At 38.5% G+C, this 25,073-nt stretch overlaps 1 protein-coding gene across 3 annotated transcripts in view; it reads left to right on the top strand.

Annotated features, from left to right (window-relative positions):
- TBC1D14 (TBC1 domain family member 14) overlaps positions 1-25,073 on the top strand; it is a 75,180-nt gene that overhangs the window by 40,427 nt on the left and 9,680 nt on the right. For all 3 annotated transcript variants that reach the window (XM_069794182.1, XM_069794203.1, XM_069794192.1), the window contains 9 exons: positions 2,052-2,170; positions 4,857-4,939; positions 7,585-7,702; positions 9,293-9,399; positions 10,323-10,403; positions 11,810-11,904; positions 12,904-12,975; positions 14,331-14,459; positions 17,500-17,609. In XM_069794182.1, the coding sequence (XP_069650283.1) occupies positions 2,052-2,170; positions 4,857-4,939; positions 7,585-7,702; positions 9,293-9,399; positions 10,323-10,403; positions 11,810-11,904; positions 12,904-12,975; positions 14,331-14,459; positions 17,500-17,609 (914 nt within the window). The remainder of the gene's footprint in view (positions 1-2,051; positions 2,171-4,856; positions 4,940-7,584; positions 7,703-9,292; positions 9,400-10,322; positions 10,404-11,809; positions 11,905-12,903; positions 12,976-14,330; positions 14,460-17,499; positions 17,610-25,073) is intronic.

Here is a 25,073-nt window from a genome sequence, read left to right on the forward strand (position 1 = left end):
TGCTTATTTTCTCACTGGAGGTTTTTTTCTTTTTAGTGAATAGCTTTGTCAGCATGAGCACTATCCCTTTACTAAACAAAGCTAAGTACTATTCAGTGGTTGAAATACGTTTTTCTTGATTCTTTTCCTTGCTTTCAAACTGATGTCATGCATAGCTGTATTAACTGGTATTAATGAGCCAGACATTCCAAATTCATGACAATGTTTCCTGTCAGCAATGCTGGCATCATAGGATTGATTGTTGAGACAGTGCCCAGTTAGCAAGGAAAAAGAGGGGTTTTCTATCTCCCGAGACCTTCACAGACCTGCATCTATGAGTCCCACAGAACTAGCTTGAACTAGAATTGAATTGTACGAGACAAGAGTAGAAAACCACATCCATGTTGCTCTGCACTCATGTGTGCTTTTCATCCATCCTTTTTTTTAAGGTGGGGTTGGAGGAGAAGGCCTTTCTGCAAGTGGTAGGGATCCTGTTTTAGTTTCTGAATGATCCAGGCTGTTCTGATTGTGTTGGAAAGGCTGGCTCTATTGCCCAAGGAAGTTTTGACATAATTGACAGGTTAGGTTGAGAGAAAGAAATTGGTACCATTTGAGGAGCTGTTTGTGCTAACGGGAAAAAGTCTATGGCTGGAATTTAGTGCTCATTTGCAATGATTAGTTTTCACAGTATAGGGTTTTTTTTATTTTATTTTAATAGAAACGGCATAAACAAGCTACACGTGAAAGCAGGTTTTTGGAAGTGGCAAAATTCATAATAAGGTTGAATGCAAAATATCTGTAATATGGATTTGGTTTTTCTGTAGGACTGTTTAATCGTGTTTGTTGTTTGTATATCACTGACACTTTGAATACTTCATGTTTGCTATGGTACTTCAAGCTTTGGAGTAGATGGAAGTTGTGTAAAGGTTGTTTTATCCCAGTAGGTCGTGGTTTTGGTATGTTGTCTTCCAAAACAATGTTTGTAGGAAATACAAAAATAGCACGGTACATGTGATGCCAAGTCCTCTAATGTGGATCATAGTGAAACAGTAATTAAGGGTGGAAGGACCTCTGAGGGGCTAACTCCCCTCTCAGAGCAGAGTCTGCTTAGACCAGGTTCCCAGGGCTCATCCACCTGAGCTTTGAATGCCTTCAACGTCAGAGGTTCTACCACATCTTGGGAAACTTGTCCCAGTGTTTCACTACCCTCCTAGTGATGGTTGGTTTTTTTTCCTAAGACCAGAATTCCCCTTGTAGCAGTTTGTGCCTGTTGTCTTCGTGTTCTTTATACAGGCGCCTCAGAGACTTGTATTCAGCCTTCACCATCCTGTTACTACTGTTCACAGCTACTGAAGATCCAACAAAGCCTTCTCCTGTGAAGGCTGAACAAGCCCAGTTCTCTCAGCCTCTCTTTGCGTGTCACTTGCTCCAGACCCGAGTCATCTTGGTGCCTCTTTGCTAGTCTTGCTCTGGTGTGTCAGTGTCTATATTACAAACACAAGTTAATACATTATGCTCTGTTACGATTTAGGCTTGTTGTACTTCAGGGCACCGTAACAAGTGTGGGGTTTCTGACTAACCGTGACTTTAACCTTTTTTTTTTTTTTTTTTGCCATCATTGAACTCTTGCATCTGAAAATAGCTTGGGTAGGAGAAATCTTACCATGAGATTTTAAGACAAGGAGCTTGTGGCTGGTTTTGGCTTCAGTTTCAAAACCATGTAAATCAAACAAAAAATATTTTACATAGGGCTTATTTTGTACCTCAGCTAGTATCTGCTGCTTGTAAGCTGATTCTTAGCAGTACTTTGTAAAAGCAGGCTGTCAGTCAGAGGAAGTTAAGATGCTTCTACAAATGGAATGGAAAAAAACGTCAAAATTCACTCCTGAACATAAATTTTAACAGTTTTCAGTTCTGAGCTTCCTCCAGTGGAAAAGCTTTAAAGGGACTGCAGTTGGGCAGAGATGCGAAAGCATTATCTTGAAGACTTTTGTAGACCCTTTTTAAATTCTTATGTGCATCACCTTGGTGTTCTCCACTCTCGTAACTTGCCCTGTCTTTTTCTTCTCTAGGAATATGAAGAAAAAACTGGAAGAGCTCACAGACCACTCTCTCCTAAACAGAATGTGAGGAAGAATCTTGATTTTGAACCACTCTCCACTACAGCACTTATTTTAGAGGACAGACCAGCGTAAGTTTTTGGAAGTACCACAATGAGGGTCTCTTTAAAATTAGGCTAGCAAAGCTTTTCTTACTGTGTGTATTTGATTACTCTAATGTAAACAGATGATTTAAAATTTAAAGTAGGTGGGGTTTTTTTTCAGGCAAGTGAATATGAAAGTGGGATGATTATGAGAAAAATTATTCAAACAAAAGTAACTGTTTTATAATAAAAACAATGGCTTTGTGTGAAAGGAGGTAATTAGAAGAGCAGAGCTCTAGTTTTGAGTAATTCTACCTCCTAAACACAAATAAGGGATTTTTATTTTCCCAGACAGAACATAAGCATAAAAGTGAAGCTGGTATATGTTAAAGAAATTGAGAAGCAAGGATATGGTGTCGTGTTTACACAGAGAAAGACCACACCTTCGTAAATAATGAAACAATATGATTGTTCTGCAGTGGGTTCAGCATTGCATTTTAAAGGTTGTCAAGTACTTGATAAGTTGTTTCATGCTTCTGTTACTGCAAGGACATTCTTGCATATGCAGGCTAAGTCAGTAACAATTTACTGACAACTGCTTTACCATGGTTTGCTCTTGAATTACACGAATTCAGTCATGTTTAGTCAATTTATGAATGGTACCCAGCTTTACAGGCATGGTGTCTGCATTTTTAATATAGCTGTGCATTGATGTAAAGAGCTGGCATAACATAGGTCTGTGTTTTCATCAACAAATCTGTGTGAAGAATGCTCATATCAAAGTAGTCTAGTCGTAGGGTTATTTAAGACACTTTTTGGCTTGACTGGTAGACTATGTAACGACTGCTTGGGACATCTAGAACAATGTAAGAGTGATTGTTTGTTAGAGCAGGTTTTATTGTGTACAGCTGGAAACAATATGTACTAGCTTATTTGTTGTATTTAAAACCTGTCTATTGAAAATCATTCCTTATGTGAGATAAACTGAGAAGTACAGTGTTCAGATAGATTGAAGTAGTTATACATTACAGGATAACAATCAGATTTTGCTTTCTTTCCTGCTGTTGATAGACTGAGGAACTTCTAGCAGAAAAGGTATTTTTAAGCTTCTAAACAACTGAATCATCATTTCTTTTGTCTAGTAGGGAAAACTGCTCTGGACAACAGTGCTGTCGTCTGATGAATCTTTCTAGAGAATCTTTTTTAATTGTTTACTTAGATGCATGCTATTTTTTTTTTTTTTACCTATTAGGCTTTAAGTAATTTCTTTTTTATTTCCTATCACAAAAAGATTTAAGACTTCTGGAAGAAAAGTGCAGTGAGATTTTTTCCGAAATGGCTGCTCTTGATTTTGCACTCACTTGTAAGGTTTAGATAAAACTTGTAGCAAAAATCAGTAAGTATTCCATAGTCCCTCTAGCTTTAACTGGAAAGAGTGTTAGTTGAATTTTGATAGATACTAAACATCATCTCACATGTATGGTGATGTCATTAAGAGACAGGACAAATAATCTGAGTGATGGAATTTAAGCTAGGAGAACTTTCATTGTTTTATCTGGTTTTCTTTTCCAAACTTTACTCAGCTTACACCACTTATAAAGACTTGGATTTAATAAAGATGCTGGTCAATTTACAGAAATGAAATTGGAAAAGAGTAGGTTGTCCTCTGTGGTTAACAATGACATTAATGTGAAAATCCACTTTTCTTGTTCTTGTAAAAATCCTGATTCTAAAAAATATTCATAGGCATGTATGACATGGCTATGCATACTGTACAGGTAATATGATGATGTAAATAGTAAAGCATACCACTATTAATGGTGACTGTGTTGATGGCTAGCAGCTGCCGTATGTGTGACACCTTACAGGAATGTGAAAGTGAATTTTTGCATATCTTTTTTATTAACCAAAGATATAAACTGTCCTAGGAGTACAATACAGTGTTCTACAATACAGAAGAACAAAATACTTATCGTCATTTCCTGTTCTGATGTTTTGGTGATCCTGTAGTTGTATGAGATACCTAGTGGTTATGTTAATTACAAATATAATTAGTTTAAAGTTAATGTGGTCTGACATATAAGCATGTGTATTTGTATGGCAGAGATGTTACCAGTCCAGACTTTAATCACAAATCAAAATGGCTGTGTTGGTGTTGATAACTGGAGAATATATAGAGGATGACTCTAGTGCCACTTGTTGCTGTAGAAGCGAGGGGGAGGAGTTAAGCCTTTAAAATAGAAATGGGGCCTCACAGAGCAGAGGGAAAAAGTAAGCTGGTGTAGGGAGTCATTACTGCATGGGTAGAGAAAGTTGTGGATGTAAGTCTTAAACGAGGTGCACAGTAAGAGAAAGTACGGTCTTGCATCTTATTTGTAGAGATCAGTTTAAATCAAAACTACCAGCTTGGTATATACCAGTATATTCCCTTTATTTATGAAGATCAGCCTGTGGGTTCAGTTGGTTTAATAATAAAAATGCTGAAATTACCAAACATAAGGAAATTACTCAGCATATTTTGTGTATAAAAGTAGTCGTAGCTGGTCAGTGTTCTTTCCTTCTCTTCTGCTGACTCTGGCAAAAAAAAATTCTTTCCAGGGATCTGTTGCTCTACTCTTTGATCAGATATTTTGACAAGAAGCAGTATATGCTTTTCTTTTAGAAGTGTCTAGAATTTTCTTTAGACAGGCATGCCAACTTTAAATACTGATTTTTTTTTTTTTTTTAATTTGAGGAACCTCCCTGCAAAACCAGCAGAAGAAGCTCAGAAACACAGACAACAATACGAAGAAATGGTGGTTCAAGCAAAAAAAAGAGGTGATGGCATTTCTTGTTGTCGTGGTTTAACCCCAGGCAGCAACTAAGCACCACGCAGCCGCTCACTCACTCCCCCCCCACCCAGTGGGTTGGGGGAGAAAATCGGGAAAAGAAGTAAAACTCGTGGGTTGAGATAAGAATGGTTTAGTAGAACAGAAAAGAAGAAACTAATAATGAGAATGATAACACTAATAAAATGACAACAGTAATAATGAAAGGATTGGAATGTACAAATGATGCGCAGTGCAGTTGCTCACCACCCACTGATCGACACCCAGGTAGTTCCCGAGCGGGGATTCCCCTGCCCCCACTCCCCCCAGTTTATACACTAGATGTGGCATCCCATGGTATGGAATACCCTGTTGGCCAGTTTGGGTCAGCTGCCCCGGCTCTGCCCTGTGACAACGTCTAGTGCCCCTCCAGCTTTCTCACTGGCTGGGCATGAGAAGCTGAAAAATCCTTGACTTTAGTCTAAACACTACTGAGCAACAACTGAAAACATCAGTGTTATCAACGTTCTTCTCATACTGAACTCAAAACATAGCACTGTACCAGCTACTAGGAAGACAATTAACTCTATCCCAGCTGAAACCAGGACACTTGTCTTCAGAGGAGAGAAGTAAAGTTAAGGGGTATTTCTAAACCTGAAATGCACTCGTGTCAGTCTTGTTGCACTGTAACGTGAGGGATCTGTACCTCCCCCCCAAAGAAGAATCAATCCAGAGAAGAGAGAGGAGGTAGTTTCATTAAAAAGCCCCACCCCAAGCTGAAAAAGAAAACAATCCTAGAATCCAGCAGGAAAGAATTTTTTAATTTGTAACCCTTAAATAACTGAGTGGCATCTGTTGGTTTAAAAATTTACTAATATATTGAAGTAGATTATCAGTGAAATTAGTGAAGACTAGGTTTATTTAGCTAACTACAGGATATTTGATAGTTTCAGGTTGGGAACAACTTGTTCAGGCTGTAGTATGTAAATACATAATTTTCCACATAGGAAAATGTGTGTAGTTATGTATATTTGATAATCTGTCTCCCACTTAAAATTTACAGCTTTCCCAAGGTTTTGCTCATAATTTCTTGTCTGACATGGTTCACAGAAGTGTCTCAGTAACGCTGTACCATGCATATCAGGTAGAGCTGACAGTAGTGGTTTCCTTCTGCGGATGTTTTTTGACCATCTGGACTCATAGAAGTTTTGTGTCCAGTGAGAGCTACTGGAAATATTTTTTTTCCAGCTGGCAGACCCCTGAGCCGTATGAAACAGTGCAAATGTGATATGAACAGAGGACTTGCTTGCTTTCTGCAGTTGACATGTTAATAAAAATAGCCTCTTGTGGTTTGGAACATCATATACCTACCAGTGAAGTTCTAACTTCATGTGACTTCCATGTTAGTATATCTACTTAATGTGTAGTAGTCCAAAGGAGTTACTCTGTTCTTTCTTTGCACACAGGGTAGATGGTTTGGGAGAAATGGGTTGATGCTCAGGTTGGGCTACGGGCCAGGTCCTTGTGCTGTCTTCACTGGACTAGAGTATGTCATTCTGTCCAGATAAATACCCTGACAAACCCATTTTCCCTAAAGCCACTCCAGATGAACAGCTTTGAAGAGTGATGTATTGTGTAGAGGTCAGGAAATCAGAGTGTAAACACCCTCTTCTTGTTTAGAGAAAAATTCAAACCCTGCATTTAGGCAGGCTTACAAAGAATTCGTATCAAAACTGAAAATATTCTAAGACAGTCGGTATAGCTGTGCTCAGGCACAGCTTCTGTTGGGCTTTAAAGCAGACCCTTCAGGTTGTGTGTGTTCATTCCAAAGTTGTTCTTCATGGTACTTCTGTTCTTCGGTTAGTTTTCCTTGCCAGGTCAGTACCTTCCCATATTGTAAACAGTGTGTGCGTGCACGCACACATCTTGTATTTCCACTGTGCTGCTATAAAGAGTATCTGCCTGCATTTGTTAAATTGCATATCTAACAAATTTGCTGGCGGAAGAAATAGTAGTTAATGATGCAAGCAAAAATACTGAGTGATAATGCAAAAATGTAAAATGTGTTTAAACTAAACATGAAAAATGTTTTCTTTTTAATGAACTGAAGGTTTTCAGCAGATATATATTTGTGTTGTATGACATTTAGATTAACCGTATGCTAAGAAGCATCAAAAATGTGGCTCTTGTGATTTCCTGACAATATATCTAAATCATAATTTACAAAGACAACACATAAGAGTGAAAACAAAATTTAAAAATTGTGCTATTCTAGCCTGTATTTTTGAGTCTGCCATAAAAAAGGGGGTGAGGCTTTATTAGGAAATACTCTGACCTGGCCTACTAGGTAGGACTGTTGGCTGTCAGAGATGCTAATTCAAAGTTACTAATGTGGTTAGATTTGAAGGGTCAAAGGAGCCCTATATTATTCAAATCCCTTTGTTCCATCCATCGAAAATGAGCCTTATGGATAGTTCCACTTTGTTCTTTATTCACATTGGCACTAGTGCTTAGCTTGCTGTGTGTCTTGAACAGTCCACTGTACATTTAGGTGAATATAGTGTGCTTTTACATGGCTGAATAGCCATGACTAGCTAACTCTGAATATTTGGTTTCTGGTTTTATTAACTTAAAAAGGAAATTGCTTTTCTGCAGAGCTTAAGGAAGCCCAGAAGAGAAAGAAACAACTGGAAGAACGCTGTAAACTGGAAGACAGCATTGGCAATGCTGTTTTAACTTGGAACAATGAAATCTTGCCCAACTGGGAAACTATGTAAGACAGTATGTTATACTGAGTTTTAATTAAAATTGCTGAGTCTGTATTCTGAAAATAAATTACAAAGTTAGCAAGTATAATTTTAAATGGTCTTGGAAGCTTTTGTTTGAAAGTCACTTTTGGACAGCTACGAAGAAAATAAGCAACATACATTTCATTATTTCTACAGGGTGGCTGGAAGTGATGCAGTTCTAATTCTTATTATTTGTCTTCAATGGAGGTTCAGGATAGTCAGAAACTGTGAAACACTGAGAAGTGGTCTGTGGTAGAGAATGTAAAAGCAGAAAGCATAATGCTTGACCACCATGCATTTATCAGAAATGAGCTTTCCTTGGCTACTTGAGCTGTTGATGTTATAATATCAGATGTAGATTGAAGTACGTGTATGGTATTATGAAAACTCTTTAATTACAGAGTGGCATACCTGCTGGGATAATCAAGTGATGGAAAAGAGAAGTAGGGAAAAAGTTATTTAAAAAAAAATAAATTAAGTGCTAAAAGATTTCCTACAAAGACACAGCACAGGCAATTGGTAAGCTACCTTCGCTGTCAGGTTTTTCATGGACTTTGCTAGTCATCTTAAAAAAACCAACAGCCCCCCCCCCCCCCGCCCCGACCCGCGAATATAGCACAACAACAACATAAACCACCCTCCGCAGCACTCACAATTGCAATTTGCTTAATCGTGGAACTCAGTTGTCCTGAGAATATATGTTAAAAACATGGACAGAATTTGTTGGAAAATGCATTTCTGGAGAACTGAAGTAATAAGTATAAGCAAATTGTAGATTTATATGTCTGTCTTTAGTATTTGAAGATGCGTCTGTTATGGCTGCTGTAAAAATAAGGACACCTTCTCCTGTACTGGTTTATAAATCCAGAAGTTCCCCAATGTATTAGCTATTTTACATTTAAGTTCAGAATCTGCTTTTAGATAAATGGATTGTTGCGGGTTTTGTCACTACCACAAACTTTCATTGGTGCTTAGGTGCTATTCTGTTCCTCCTTCTGGGCTCTCAGATTGATGAACATTAGCTCTAGCCATTTCAAAGCCTGTGTTCTGTTAAAATGTCTTTCATGCTCCCACCTAAAAGTTATTACTTGTTACATCTTCATGCATTTTTCTGGATGGTTAAAGCTGCAAAGCTGGGTGGGAAACTGCATGTCTCATTTGCACAGCAGGATGATGACAGAGGGGAGAGGGTAGACTTCCATGACTTGTTTCTGTATATCTTACATGGAGATATCCAGCATTTAGCATAGGCAGTGGCATAGATAGGGATTTCCTTTTTGTTTGTTTATTTCGGTCCCCTACGAATCTTGCTGGTCAACTGTGGTTGCAGATTACAGATATTGTGATTGCAGTGCTTCTGTCAAAATAAGCCATTAACTTGGAAGGAGGTAAGCTTTCCTTTACAGTTCAAAGCAAAATAGTACTAAAGAATGGGCATGTGCAAACCGTGTTTGACTTCCTGGCCTGTTCATGTTCATTTTGGTTTGGACACCTTCAGCAGTGGTAGGAGGATGCATTTGCAATTCAGCTGGCAATGAAATATTTCTTAGAATAATCTGTTTTACTTTAAACAGGTGTTGTTCCCGTAAAGTTCGAGAGCTATGGTGGCAGGGCATTCCACCAAGTGTGAGAGGCAAAGTCTGGAGCTTGGCAATTGGCAACGAGTTAAACATCACCCATGGTGAGACTGTTGTTTTGTCTACATTGTCTTACAAAGAGAAATAGTAAGGGGATAGCCTTGTGTTTATTAGGGTGTATCAGAACCTGATGTGTGGGTGTGAGGAGATGTTATCTAGTTATACTCTTTTTTGTGGTGCTTTGACATGTTTTGTTCAAAAATAGAGTCTCTTTTAATCTTATAGCTGCTCTGGGATTGCTGCTGTGAGTTGTTTCTGATTACTGCTGTTGCTGTGTCTTGCTTTGATGTTAGATGGAAATGATTAGAATTAATGACTCAAGATTTTTTTTTTCTTTTTGAAACTTAGGATTGTTGTTAATTTCGTAATGCCTATGAGTACGCATGTAGTGTGCTTCCTTTGATTTAGAGAAAGATGTTACTTTTGTGAGAGACTAAAAGACCCTTGGGAAAATTTGTACTTTTGTTTATATGTGTGTGTGAAAATAGAAATAATGTGCTACTCTGGAGTACAGAAAAACACAGCTCTGAAAGACTAACATATGTAATTAATTCCAACATGGAGATGTGGTAGGCTGCCTGTACTCCTGCTGTATTGTGCTGCTTTTCTGTGCTTGGCTTAGTTACCTTGGGTGTAGTTCTTAAATGGAATTTTCTAGACTTATCCCAATTATCCAATCAGACTATAATTTTGAACATCAGTGGTCTGTAAGAAAAGTAAATGGTTGAACATAAAATGCAACTTGTTCCTAGATTGCCTTTTCTTTTCACTTAATCTCAAGTTACAGGTCAGTGGAACAAGTCTTTCAGAACCATAACCTACTTAGAAGTTCAACTACTATGTTAGAGATACTGTTACTTGTAATGACTGGGGCAGCATTGCTTGTATGGTAGGTATTTAGTACCTTACAGTGGACATGAGCATATACAAATAGTGGACTTTGTTTTCCCCGTTTTTCATTTTCCAGAACTATATGATATTTGCTTGGCTCGTGCCAAAGAGAAATGGCGATCACTTAGCACGGGAGGGGCTGAAGTAGAGTGTGAAGGTATGCTTTTCATGAATGATTTATGCTGTGTTATAGAATAAGAGATTTTGTAAAATTGTTCCTTAAAATGAAATCACAAACTTTAAACAAAAAATTCATCTATAAAGATGTGTCTGGTAAAAAGAAAACTTTTTGTGGAAGCAAGAAATAGCTGTATTCTTTCTTCTCAATGAATCTCTGTTCTCTTATAAAACGCATTTGTTCATTTTTCTTTATAAACTATCTATAGGTACAGTTCTTATTTGATGCCAATTTGTAGGAAAACTAGGAAAGTTTGGGGATTATAATTTGAATTGCAACATTAAAATACTTTGCTGCATCTGTAGTTTTGGAATTGAAACTCAAATTACGGCAGAAGATTGCATTTTAGTACCTTATTGCAGCTTTGAGCCCATCTCTTGGGTATGTTTCAGAGAGCACCAATTTATTTTTGCAGGCAAAGTGGTTAGAGATTTACTAATTGATTGGAGGAGTTGGCTGTTTTTGAGAGAGTATAAAACTATGTGCAGGTGCTTGAAATTGCCTTTGGTAAGTAATTGTGCTGACCAGAAAAAGGAGAACAAACATACTGGCATTTATCAACAGAAAAATATTTTTGATTGGAAATCCCCTACTTTGTTCTCTTAAGATCGTCTGCATCTTAAATAAGATGACATCTAGTATGTTTCCAGCTTGCTCTTGCACTTTGTTTTCTGGAGCATAGATGCTCATGTGACTGGTGTAAGCAGTGGCTAGTGACAACTCTTGTTTTTTGATTGTTCAATAAGTAGCCATAGGTAATTCTCAACTCTACTTACCAGAACAGACAAAATAAAAATAAAACTTTTTGATATCAGAAAGAAAACTATTACTTCAGAAATTTATTTTGTGTGAGATCTGTTTCAGTTATGGAGAATGTATTGCAGCGTCTGTGATCTTTAACAACACATACAAAGAGTAAATAAACATGATTCTGGAAGGAGGCCTGGCAGTAGTAGAGATAGGTGGCATCCATCAAATGCTGCTGCTTTAGGACTTCTCTCTCCCACCACAACCTTTCCACAGAGGCAGCTGCTTCAGGAGCCACTGGGAAGCCTTGTTGAGGCCGAGGGATCACAGGTTAACAGGCTTGTGTCTGTCTAATGATTTGTCAGCAGATACCAGTAAAGTGCCTGGCCTGCCTTGCCCTGCGTCTTTCCCCCCATCACTTCAAAACATATTGAGGGTCAGTGTGCACTGTAGGGTTGCTTTGAGTCATGACATACTTGCTTCTTAGCCTGTGTGCTGAATTCAGGGAATTGTCCTGTCTATGCCCTTATTCCCTAGTGTTTGCGTCAAAATAAATGAACTGTGCAAAAGTAACTGGGAGAGAAAAAAAAAGTGTACACTGATCTATGTAATAAAAGCAGTAACTCTGGCTTTTGTAGATGCTGGATTTTCTGCAGCTGACAGAGAAGCAAGCTTGGAGTTAATAAAACTGGATATCTCAAGAACGTTTCCTAATCTCTGTATATTCCAGCAAGTAAGCAATGTTAACTTTTGTCTTGACTTCTCAGAGAAATTAAGTTTACATAATCTTGCCTGTTCCTTGGTTGAAACAGCCCATTGAGTTCAAGTCTGAAGGAGTAGACATCTTGAGAGGAAAAAGTTCCTAAAGATTTTGGAAAACTAGAAATAATCTAGAAAAGAGTAACCTCAAGGTAATACACATTTGGAAGAGGCAAAAACCCAATCTGTTGGCTGATAATCATCATTCATCTAGCCTAGTTCATGCTGGTTTCTGTCTGATGAAGTGATGCAGGTGAGTGTTTCCAAGTCAGTGAATCAACACTGCTGGGTTGCAAATACACAGTAAGTGAGAGAGAGCACAACTCAAGCAAGCAAGCAAGATTTGGTGGCCTTTTTTTGGTTCCATGCGCAACCAATTTAACTTGTATGTTTTTGGTGTGCTTTAACAACTCATTTTAACTGGTTATTTTGTCCTTCTATACACAAATTGCAGCAGCCCTGTAAAAAATTTAGATTGTGATAAATCAACATTTTTGGGTGAAAAACTTTTCCCTTTGGAACTTGTCAGCCAATTACAGTACTTAGTGTAAGATATGGCAGCTGTTAATAGCCAACAGTATGAAATTCTTTTTAGCTATATGTGTCATTCTTGATATTCTCTGTGTGTTATGGCATATTGTTGTTGTTTTAACTATTTCCTGCTTTCTTGGCACTACTGTCAAAGTGCTGCTAAGCTATAAGGAATGTCTTAGGCTTACATTCCTCTTGTATGAGGATTTAATTTGTAATTGATGTATTGGATGAACTGTATGCGTTTGTAATAAATAGGGTATGGAAGGCTTTTTCATGCTTTTAAAGGCAAAATTACATTGAAAGTCTTGGGGCTGTTCAGAGCTGCATAGGGAAATAATGTGTCCTTCATCAGAAGTAATAGATACTGTCTGTAGTACTGAAGGGTTTTTAACGTTTCTTATATACTCAGATGTATTGTCTTGTTTTTGTTTAATTATAGGGTGGTCCTTACCATGACACGTTGCACAGTATTTTAGGAGCCTATACTTGTTACAGACCTGATGTGGGCTATGTAAGTGAAGAAATTTTTTTTCAGGGGTGGGGAGGGAGAAGTAGAGGGAGGGAGGATTGTGTTAATCAGTCCTTTGTAGACCAGTATTAAATGATTTTGTGGATACTTGTGGGGTTTCTGTGGGCTTTCGTCTATTCCAGTACATGCTTGAGAAGTGTATATAATGGTTCTGTTGCTACATTTAAGCTTTTTAACAGGTTAAGTAATTGGAATCCTCAAAAGTACATATTTGTAGTGCTTGAAAATGGAAGTCAAAATAGAAGATGTAGTTAAATTGGTCCTTTGAAGTACATATACTGTTCTTAACGGCAGTCTTACTGAGACTCTCCTGTTGAGTCTCTTACTCCTCTTGGTAGGCATTTCTGTGCCTTAGCACTGTGAGCTTCTGGAACAGTTTTTAAAGCAATGCCCATTGAGGCTACATGAGCTCTCTTAAAGTATTTGAAGTAGTGATTATGAGAGGACTGACTGGATGTCAGATACTTAATTTAGTCTTTTTTCCCAGAGCAGAGATATATATAGGAGCTTATTCTTTATTTGGGAGCAGTTGTTTTAGAGAAGGCAAATGCAGAAAGATAATGTTCCTATTCTCTGAGTAGTATGCGATGCTTGGCAAAAACTGCTGAGTGTGACTGCTGGGAAACTAGAAGAAGGGCAGATCAGGTAGTGTGCTTTATTTGGCATGGAACCTGTTGTTGTGTTGGGAAGGAGCTTGTTCCTCAGGTTTGCAAGAAGGACTGTCACACCTTGGTCCGTGTGACTATGCAATGGCAGTGCTACACCCTCTGAGTGAGCGAGCTTTGCCTAGATTCAGCATTGATTCTATAGCATACTTTGTAGAAAGATGCAACATCATCATGAGCTTATGGTAAATGAAATAAGCTTAATCTTAAAATGCTACTGCTTGTCAAATGAGTCGTTGCAGTTTGCAGTTGTCTGTAGCTGCCGGTAATTGACTGAAAAAGGAAAGAGCAGGCTTTGTCTCTAAGGCTGTAGTCCAGTTTTCCACAAATAAGGGTATCTGTGACCCATCCCTAGGAGAAGAGGAATTACTTATAAATAGCTTATTCTTCAAAAAAATCTTCTGCATATTTGAAAGTGCTGTCATCCTAGCCTGTCTTAGGAGTTTTACTTAGTCTTTGAAAGGAGGCAACATGGGGATTATTAGCTTCTATGCTCTGAACATTCAATACCAAAGGGTCACGTGGGTTAAAAAATCCTGCCTTTCTGAACGTTTCACAAAATTCAGCAGCTCAGCAAGTGCATTAAACACTAGTGATTACGAAGACAAAATGAGGCAGTATTCTTGGAAGAATACAGTTATTGCTGAATGGTGACATTTCTTCTTTCTTTAGGTACAGGGCATGTCATTCATAGCAGCAGTATTGATCTTGAACTTGGATACTGCAGATGCCTTCATTGCTTTTTCTAACCTTTTAAATAAACCCTGTCAGATGGCATTTTTCCGTGTGGACCATGGCCTTGTAAGTATGCAAGAAAACGGTAATCTACGTGTTGTAGATATGTGTGTGGAAAGTTTAAAAAAAATATTGATGGGCTCAGTAGCTTGGAAAGTCAGTCAGAATTTATTTTAAAGCAGCATGCTTGATAAACAAGAAAACCCCAACACACACATATGCGCATGCGCACACCCCCTCAAAAAACCAAACCAAGCCAAAACCCACCCCACTAACCTTTTTGAACCGGCAGGTGAATGAAATTGTTCAGCTGCTATTTTATAATGCTCAGAGAATAGTTAAGAGAATGTTATCGTAGGTGTTTTTCAAACTGAGTGCTCCAGTTGAAAGCTGAAAACACCTTAATGTTGGAAGAAGTGTCTTGAAGGTGCTTTTTATCCCAAACTGATACGTTGCTAAAAATAGAATGTTACAGGGAGAACCAGGTTTCCCATCTCTTACTGTAGCAGCTGGGTTTGAAAAGGAGCCTGGGGGAATCACACGAGCAGACCCCTCCAATTTTCAGTGGGAGCTGGTTGCCCAATTCTCTCTAGAGTCTCTAAAATTCCATGTTAGTATGTACACTGGACTACTTGTGTACCATAGTAAAATAAGACACATCTCCTGAAATGTGTTTTTAATTTACTTTAAAAGGTTTTTTTTCTTTTTTGTAAAATAGATGGCATTCTGTATTTCCCTCTCACTTACTTACCTTCTCACACTATGAAAGTAGAATCTGCTTCTCAAGAGTTCAAATGGGAGAAATAAAGAAAGGGAATGGATGACATCAACAACAATCACTTTTGCTGCTTAAACAGTAGGACACTAGGGATCCTATCAGTATTTCCTGCTGGAAAAGCAGTAGGTAATTTCCTATTGCAGTCCCTGAATCTCATCAGTTGTAAATGCCCATAGGGAGGTGTACCACAGCGCAGACAGCATTGCTAGAAGCAGTATCAGTCATCTCTATTACTGTACTTCAAAAAAGAGGACATGCTCATGCATTCAGTGTGTAAATATGGTTCTTGTGAAGATGATTTTGGAATTAAATTTGCTATAATAAGATTATTTTTTTTTAGCTGAAATAGTGGTGTTTGGTATGCCCTTGGATAGTGCCATTTAGTTCTGTTAGCCCTGCTAAATGGATGCTAGATGATAAAGGAATGCTTGCAGAAGAGTAGAGATGGTGATACATGAAAGAATATTAACTTATTGTGAAATTACAAAGCCATGATTCACAGCACAAGGAAAACTTTGTACCTAATATTTCAAACAAAGTAGTGAGGCATAAAGTGAGAGTTTAGGCTTCCTGTGGTTAATACACTGATCTGCAGTCTGCTGTCATCTTTTTGTGTCAGTAATAGCCAATATTAATAACCAAATGCTGATTTGTCTTAACATATAATAAATTAAAAAAAATGGCATAAATTAGTTGTGAAAGTGATAGTAATTTAATCTTGATTTTTTTTGTTGGTTACAGTTTCATTAAACTAGACTATTTTTTTAATTACTACAAAGTAAATGTCTTGTTGAATGTTGATTTGATCAAGATAAATACCTGAACTGCTATTGCATTTTTAATAGAGCTGCCTGCATTACTATCAGTAGATGTGATTGTAGCAGTTATTTGTAAGATCCCTTCTCTAATGTACTTTTGAAACACTTTAGTAGAACTCTTACTGTGGTGCTAGCATGTAAACAAATCATTGTGGAAGTAGGACTGTCTGTTGCATTACCTGCTTCATTCTTTATACTCACAGATCTCATGTGTTGCTTGGATTTCATGCATTTAAAAACCTGTGTTGGGAAGCTGTTTCAGTTGTACAGTTCTCTAAAGTGGCTTTCTAGATTTCTGATGTCATGTTTGCCACGAAGCTGTTTCTCAGTAACTGATAGTTCAGAGATTTTACATAACTTTGTATGGCTATTTCTGTAGCATATAACCATCTCTGATTGGCTTTTAAGCCTTATACTCTTACTGACTACTAGGGTCAATTTTTTATTTGCTGCTGCTAATGAAGGTAGTCCACCATCTTGTCACTTTATTCAGATGAAATGGGAAAAATTTCTGTAAGGACATTAAAAAACCTGGGAAACAAATCTGTCATCCTTTAAAAGGATTTCATACAAAAAGCTCCTCTTTTCCCTTTACTGTCATGGTGTTTTGGGGAGAAGCATGCTGATACAACTCATACTTAGAGGAAATCACAGCCACTCTTTATTGTTTTTATTGGGATATTGTAATTAAAATTACTGAGTCATTCAAGGACTCTGCTTAACTTTTCTCCCTATAATATTAAGAGGACAGGGAGAAGGGGAGCTAAAAAGCCTTTTGGTTTTAACTCTTACTTGGATTGGAAGATTTTCTTTTTCTGTGCCCCCTGTTATGAAATTTGACCTAAATATTCAAATTTTAAAATAACATGAAAGTCTTTGTGTTAAAAGCAGTACAGTCAAGGGTATCAGATGGGAGTTACAATCTGTTTCCCTTCCACAGGTGTTTTGTCTTGATCTTTGGCTTCTCTGTGTGAACTTTGTCTCTCCCTCTTTGCAATAGAAAGGCTATTACCCTATTTTAAAACATATGGTATAAAAGAAGCTTTGATATTAGCGTATGATTTATGATTGGAGCCAACTGGATGCTTCACGCTTGCTATGGACTATTAAATTATTTTAGTTTCTTATTTCATTTTATAATCCATTGGGCCTTGGATTTTATTCAGTGTATTATTAAATTACTGCCACAAGCTTAAAGCACCATTCTGTTATCATAATTCTTTTGAGAAATCAGCAAATAACTTATCTCCTGCTGGTATTTTTCTTTCCAAAGGCAGCTGGCCAAGACCCAAACCAATAATTTTATTGTTTAGTATGAGAACAGTATATAGGGTGGATCTTAAACTCTATGTGCTTGCAGATGCTGTCCTTAATATAAATGTTTAGCTCTTTATTGTATCATGTAACTCATATGATCCTGTTTTTGAAGAGCATTAATCCAACAACAGATAATACATTTAAACCCATTAATACAGCTAACTGCTTTTTTCTCCCCATTGTATTTTCCCAGATGTTGACTTACTTTGCCGCATTTGAGGTATTCTTTGAAGAGAATCTGCCAAAGCTATTTGCTCACTTCAAAAAAAATAATTTAACTCCAGACATCTATCTTATTGATTGGTAAGGCATTGAAAGTATAATTAATGTGCATACTAGCATACAGCTCCGTGTCAGTATTCATGACAGAAGCTGGAGTGCTCTTACCTGATTTAGTATTCTTTTAAGATAAAGGCTTTCTCTTTTGTTCAGTACTTGATTTTGTCAATCTAAATCTTTCCCACATACTTCCGTGATGTTTAACGTTTGCCTAACCTTTATTATTATACTTCTGTTGAGTTTGAAGCTTATTTTGAAATCCAGCTGTATAGCAGTGTTTATCCATATTTAGTGTGTATTTGGATTGATCTTCTGAGAAAATCTGTTAGTTTTTCTACTTTATGTGCAGGTGTGTACCAGGGGTGTATATCAAGACGGTATTGCTAGTCTTGCATTTGAAAGTTATAGTTTGTCCTCTTGCACAGAACAGGAAAAGAGTAGTTAAAACTGTTTCTGTCCATACAACAAAACCCGAGAAGCTGCAGAAAAGCAAACAGCTAGGCTTTTGGCAGGATGAACTATGGCTCCTGGGCAGTATCTCACTCATATGTTAAGTGGTCCTAGATTCTTTTTAGAGGATCCCTTTTAGTTCTAGTGTAGTTAGAACCTTTTTCCTTAGAGAAGAAAAAAGGCAAAGATCTTACTTGCACTCCTGCCAAATTTCAGTATGGTATAAGGCACTCCAAATTGAGTATTTGCATTTGTGCCTATCAGACTTTGGTTTGGGGCAGCTAGAATGTCTCTTCTCAGCAAGCAAGACTTTGTTGTCAGTTTGGGGATAATATGAAATCTTTCTTGTGAAAAATTGGTTTGCCCTTAAATTGTTGACAACTTCTCCTGTTCTCAGGTATCTGACTAAATACCTTCAGTAAAAATTAAATTCCCAGTAGTAACAGCATTTTTTTCTGAGATTTATAAGTTGTTATTTTGGAAAACATTTGTACTGTTAATGCAATTCTACCTGAACCAAGCTCTTGATACCCTGGTAATCTTTAAGACCTAGTTGTTAGCACTGAACATGTTGCTGATCCATTAGACAGAAATCCATTTAAAGTAATTCAGTCCAATCCAACCTGAATACATGAGTTTTCACAGGATCATAGAGTTGCTGGGCCATTGGAAGGGACCCCTGGAGATCATCTGGTCTAAGCCCACTGCTCAAAGCAGGGTCAAGTAGAGCAGGTTGTTCAGAACCTTGTCCTGTTGGGTTTTGAGTATCTCCAAGGAAGGAGACTCCACAGTCTCTCTAGGCAACTATGTTCCAGTGTTCAACCACCCTCACAGTGAACAAGTTTTTCATTTTCTTATATTTAAATGGAATTTCCTGTATTTCAGTTTGTGCCCATTGGCTCTTGTCCTTTCACTGGATACAGCCGAGAAGAGTCTGGCTTTGTCTTCTTTGCGCCCTCCTATCAAGCATTTTTACACTTTTAGGTCCAAGCCATCTCTTCTTCCAGCTAAACAGTACCAGCTTTCTCAGCCTCTCCCTGTGTATCAGATGCTCCAAGCCTTTAATTGTATTCATGGCAAGCTGGACTTGGTCCAGTATATCCATGTCTCTCTTGGACTGGGAAGCCCAGAGCTGCCTCACCAGTGCTGAGTAGAGAGGAGGGATGACCTGCCTTGGCCTGCTGGCAGTGCTGTTCCTAAGGCAGCCCAGGAGTTTGTGGGCATTCTTTGTTGCAAAGGCACGTTGCTGACTTACATTCAACTTGTTGTCCGCAAGGACCTCCATGTCCTTTTCTGCAAACCTGCTGTGCAGCCTGTTGGCTTCCCACATGTATTGGTGCCTGGGCTTATTTCCTCCCCACGTGCAGGACGTGGTGTTTCCCTTTGTTGAACTCATTTCTCCAGTGTCTTAAGGTCCCTGTGGAGTGGTGTATCGCCTGCAAACTTGCTGAGGGTACAGTCTGACCCATCATCTAGGTCCTTAATGAAGACATTTAAAAGTATTGGATGAGTGTCAAACCCTGGAGTACTCTACCAGTGGATTGGCTTGAAGCTGTACTTCATGCCACTAATGACAACCTTCTGTGCTTGGCAGTTCCAGCCAGTTTGGAGTCCACTGTCCATTTATCTGGTCCATACTTCATCAGTTCATCAACAAGGGTTTTACAGGATACAGCATTGGAAACCTTGCTAACATCAATGTAAACAACATCCATTGCTCTCCACTCATCCACCAAACCAGCCTTCTCATTGTAGAAGGCTATCAGGTTGATCAGGCATGATTTTGCTTTCAGAAATCCATACTGACTTCTCTCAATCCCTTTTTGTCCATCATATGTTTTGAAATGATCTCCAGGAATTTTTCTTCCATTATTTTCCCAGGGATGGGAGGTGATGCTGACCAGCCTGTAGTTCCCTGGATCCTACTTCTTGAAGATAAGAGTGACATTTGTTTTCTCCTAGTCCTCAGAAACCTCCCCTGATCACTAGGACCTTTCAAAGATAATTGAGAGTGGCCTCAGCACTCACGTGTTTATCTCTCCAGATCACATGCATTTGTATGTGCCTGATTTGTTTAAATGTTCCCTAATGTGATCCTCCTTGCACTAGGCTTTTCCACTGGTCTGGAGGACCTGGGATTCCTGAAGGTAAGTCTTCTCAGTAAAGGCTGAGATGAAGAAGGCAGTGAGTACCACAGCCTTCTGCATGTACTTTGTCACCAGGTTTCCTGCCCCATTCAGCAATGGGCTCACGTTTTCCTGAGTCTTTTTTTTTTCTGTTGATGTACCTGTGGAAAGCCCTTCTCATTGTCCTTAACATCCATTGCCAGATTCAACTCCAGATGGGCTTTGACTTTCCTAGCCCCTTCCCTGCATACTCAGACAGTGTGTCTCTATTTCTCCAGGGTCATCCTTCCCTCCTTCAGCCTCTTGTATGCTTCCTTTTTATATTTGAGTTTTGTCAGGAGGTTCTTGCTCATCCATACAGGCCTCCTGATGCCTTTGCTTGAGTTCCTTGATTTTCATGTGCCTCTTGCACGGAGGATAGTGTAACACAGGCTTTGTGTGACTTGGCTTTTACACTGGGATTAAATTTTAATGCAACATGAGTAGAGGAATGAGGGGATGTGTAATGGATAGGCTCATTTCTCCCAGCATTTGATGGGAGAAGTACCATCGGAAGGATTTTTATGACTGAAGGCTGAGAATATTAAACTGAACTAGATCTATGCACAGAGCAGGAAGATGCTAGAAAAAATACTGGAATAGGATAGAAGGGAAGGAAGAGGGCAGAGGCTGGTACGTTCAATGCTAAGAGGAAAGATGTTGAAGTTTTATTGTCTCAGACAATGTTGTGAAAAGCCTGTGTGTGGAGGAAGCAACTGAAAAAAGGGATATCAGAATATGAAGACTGTAAACATGCTGGACGATAACTGGATAAACAACATTAAAATCACCAGGTTATCATCTTTTTAATGGATTACTAGTTTAATATGATGCTGTTGTAAATAAGGTGATTTTTTTATGTAGGAGACACTAACAATGAGTGTCTTCATGGTGCAGGCATGTGAATATCACTCTGTTGTGTAACTTTGAGCTTTACATTGTATAGAAGAAATCCTGAGGAACAGCACCAGAAATTGGAGATTTAGAAAAAGATTGTTTTGATGAAAAGTTGAAGGTTTGCATTCCCCTCAGCAATTTTGCCTTGATAGACTAGACTTTATTGTATTTTCTTGAGTAAACACTTATGTGATCAGTTGTTCTTTCTGAGCACATTTATACATTAAATAAAAAAAGAAAAAAATTACTGACGAGCAAAGAACTGAAGTGTTGAAGTCTAGGTGTGTGGGGCATATCAGGCCTCCCTTTCATTCCTTTTTCTATGAGTATTAAGAGCACTTGAAAGAAACTTGTGTCAGGAGTGCTTGTGGATGGTGCTTCTCAAGGTCTTTGTACAAATGGACTGACAACCCTTAGCATTTCTTGCTGACTACCTGCATCCGTATTAAAGCTGTTTATTTTAATCGCAAGAACAATTTACTGTGTTCCTCCCCATCCCTGGAGAGTCACACCACTATGATTTTGCACAGGAATGTAGACTAGTTGAGGTAGTCCTGCCCCATCCTGTATTAAATTTTTTTCACACTTGACTTGAGCTAGACAGCTTCTCCCACTGTGTCTTTAATTTTGTTAGACAGTAGAGTTGGTATTTAACTGTGTAAGATTTAGGTATAATATTAAAATATATATGTGTGTCTGTGTATGTAAGTATATTTATACATACGTGTGTGTGCATACATATATATACTTTCTACTTTAAAATACTTTGATCCTGTAGGAAGCAGTTTTAATTTTTTTTTTTTTTTTTAATGGCCACTGGAAACTTAGCGAATTGGACTTTTTATGCACTGTCCTTCCATTACTTCCAGGAAGTAAAGATGTAAGGAAAAATATGGTGGGTCTGTGTTCTCACAACTGAGTAACTGTTAAAGCTAAGGACTTTGGAAAATGTTGTTTATAAGGTTGCCTGTGGCTCATGACTAACATTGAATTTGCTGTAGTACAGATACTGCTCTATTAAAACAGAACTGTTTCCAGAAAGATAAGACCGTGGTTTCAGTGTGTTTAAAGTCAGAGAAGAATATGGTACGGTGTCGCTCTGAATAGACAGACCTTTTGGTTGTAGGTAAAAATCTCTATGAAACAGCCTTGCTTTAACAACATTACTTTTATTTAAATGCGCCTTTGTTCTGAGCTCCAAAGGGATGCCTGCTGCTATTCCGGTGGCTGGCATGGTTACTGTGCAGACATGTGTGCAGTAAATCTCAGTTGGTGCCAGCTCTGGGAGGGCTCCAGTAGCCAATGCTGCACAGACCAGTTGCTGGGAAACCCTCTGGCTCCTGCTGCAATTACAGTGGAATCAACTAGTCTCCTTTATGCTGCTTCCTGTAACCAGTGCTGCAGGGAACAGCAGTAAAATTGGTAAGCTTAAATCATTTTTTAAGGGATATGTTCCAAGAAAAAGAAGTGCTGTGCATATAGATGGGCCCAGCTATTCAGGTGATGCAATGCTGCTTTGGGTTTTCTTGGGGCTGGTAGAGGATTTAGGGAGGGGAGCCCTCCTGCCAGTTCAGTTCCACCTCTGCCTTCTGTGATGGGAAAACGCCAAGGACTAAAGAATTTAATTAAAAGGTACAGTGGCATGATTACCAGCGGATACCTGCCAGAAGTAAGGCATCTGTTTTAAAAAGGACCCACGTGCTTCAAGCTCAAACTCCCAACTGATGAATCTCATGGAACGAATTCAAAAGCTAGACAGGTTTTTACTTTTTTTGAAGAATTTAAAGGGAATCAAGTGTGAGAGCACTGTAAAGAGCAACATGCAGTCAGGTTCACAGAGAAGAAAGGGGAAATAGTGTGTCTGAATAGCCCAGTTTTGGCCTCTCAGCTCTGTCAGCTGATGTACCACAGGCTCTTGTGAGCAGAGCAGAATGTGGATTTGCAAAGGACACATGCTGTCTATTTATGGCCTGCTGCTGCTGTACAAACACCTCTTTATCCCTACTCAGAAAAATGATTTTGGCAATAGTTATAGCCAAGGGCTTTGTTTGTACTGATGGATTGATCAGTGGTTCTTTAGTATTACATTGACTGTGATTGTGCTCTGTGCACACTAACTTTCTGTTGACACCACTTGCTTCTTATGATAAAGGTCCAAGCCACTTTGTGTGGATATGTGTAGTAGGCACTTCCAAGGAAGTATTTATAAGCTTTTACATTAAGAAAAACATAGTCCATGTCATGCTATTAACTCTCCACCCCACGAAAAAATGAAGCTTAATACGATGCTTTAAATGCATGCCTCATTTTCAAAGAAAAAATGGAGCGTAATTCTGTCCAAAGGTTTCTGGTGACATCCTGATTTTTTAAATTGGAGCTGTTACTGGACTCCAGAAGATCCCAGTCTTCAGCCCAGTTTACAGTGCGCTCATCCTTATGTCACTGCAGGTTAGGGTGGAATCAAGTGAAATATCGCACTGCTGTGTATAGTACTCCTAGGTGAGAGAGCAGGGCTTTTTGGGTGCATCCGACTGGTTGGAAATTGCTCAGAAACTCACACAGTGTTTGTATTACATCGATACATTTTACAATGCTGTCAGATTTGCTGAGTGCTAATAAGTTGCTCTGTTGCAGTCAGTATTGTATAGTACATAATATTTAAGTTTTCTTTTCCTAATATGCAACAAAGTAAATACTTCCACTTTTTTTCAACTGTAGTCATATTAAATTGTACTAAATGAACTGTTACCAACAAGCTTATTGTAGTAATTCTAAAGGCGCTAATGAGAACAGAGATGCCACTATACAGTAAAGTAATGCATGAGCACTTAGAAAGATGCCGTCTTTGTCTCAAAGCAGGTGTAGTTGAAATTGGTACAAAATGTAACAACTAAAAATTCATATCAGGATGAAGGAGGGAGGATCCAAGAATAAGTTTAAAAGGTGAATTTGTTTGTCAGTTTCCACAACTGAACTCAGAAGTTGCAGAAATATTTTTGTGCTGTTACAGACATGGGAAAAGAATGTGTAGTGCAAGAATATATAAGATAGGATTTGCATCAGCATTGTTGTGCATGAGTTGTCAATCCAAAATCTGGCATACCTGTTGATAACAATATCTTGTGAAGACTTTTTAATTAAAAAAGAAAGGAGGAAAAAAAAATAGGGGGAAAAAAAAAAGGAACAAAGGAAAGAAAACACGGAGCCTGTGTTTATCATGGTAACAGTGCTTTGCTTTCTCGATAACATCATGGTAATACACTTTCCTTGTGAGTAGCAAACCAGCCAGGATTTCACGCATCTACTTCAAAGTTCGCTTTCGTCATAAGCAGGGCTGGGAGGAGCAGAATCATCTGGTACCTTGGGTTTTTTTCCCCTCTTCCAAACAGCTAGTGGTCAGTAGTCTGCATTTACTTTACTCTGACTCTGGACATCTCTGTGCTAGTTAGCTGTGTTGTCTGCACCTGGGACTTGTAGTGACTTGGAAGAGAGCTGCAGACAGAAAATCATCCTGCAGTACAGCAAAAGCAGATCATGTGCAAGTAGTGTGCTAGCGCTGCTAAGAGCTGCTGCTGTAACTTTTAGTCTAGCAGCTGCTTTATTACTATAATAAATTTCAGCTGGGTTTCAGACCAGTAGCTCTGATGTCTAATAAAAAGTGTCTTTCAGTCGGAAATGTTTGAAGGGAGCAAATGCTGTATCCATTCTTAGCAGTAATGATTCCTACTGTTGTCTCATTGCTTATTCTAGAGGGCCAAGTGTTGGTTCTTAGGACTTGATGCATTTAATTCCATGCTAGTGATAATGAAAGTTAATATCCTTGCGAATTTCCTGCAAATTGCACTTCTTTCCAAATTGTGAAGAGGTCAATGTCAAGTACCTTATTTGATGTGACAGCTTTTTTTGCTTTGAGTAAATCTTTTCCTACAAAAAGTAGTGTTCTAATAAATAGTTCTCACTATTTCTTCTGACAGTT

The sequence above is a fragment of the Haliaeetus albicilla genome, chromosome 1, assembly GCF_947461875.1.
Source record: "Haliaeetus albicilla chromosome 1, bHalAlb1.1, whole genome shotgun sequence".
Lineage (NCBI taxonomy): Eukaryota > Metazoa > Chordata > Aves > Accipitriformes > Accipitridae > Haliaeetus > Haliaeetus albicilla.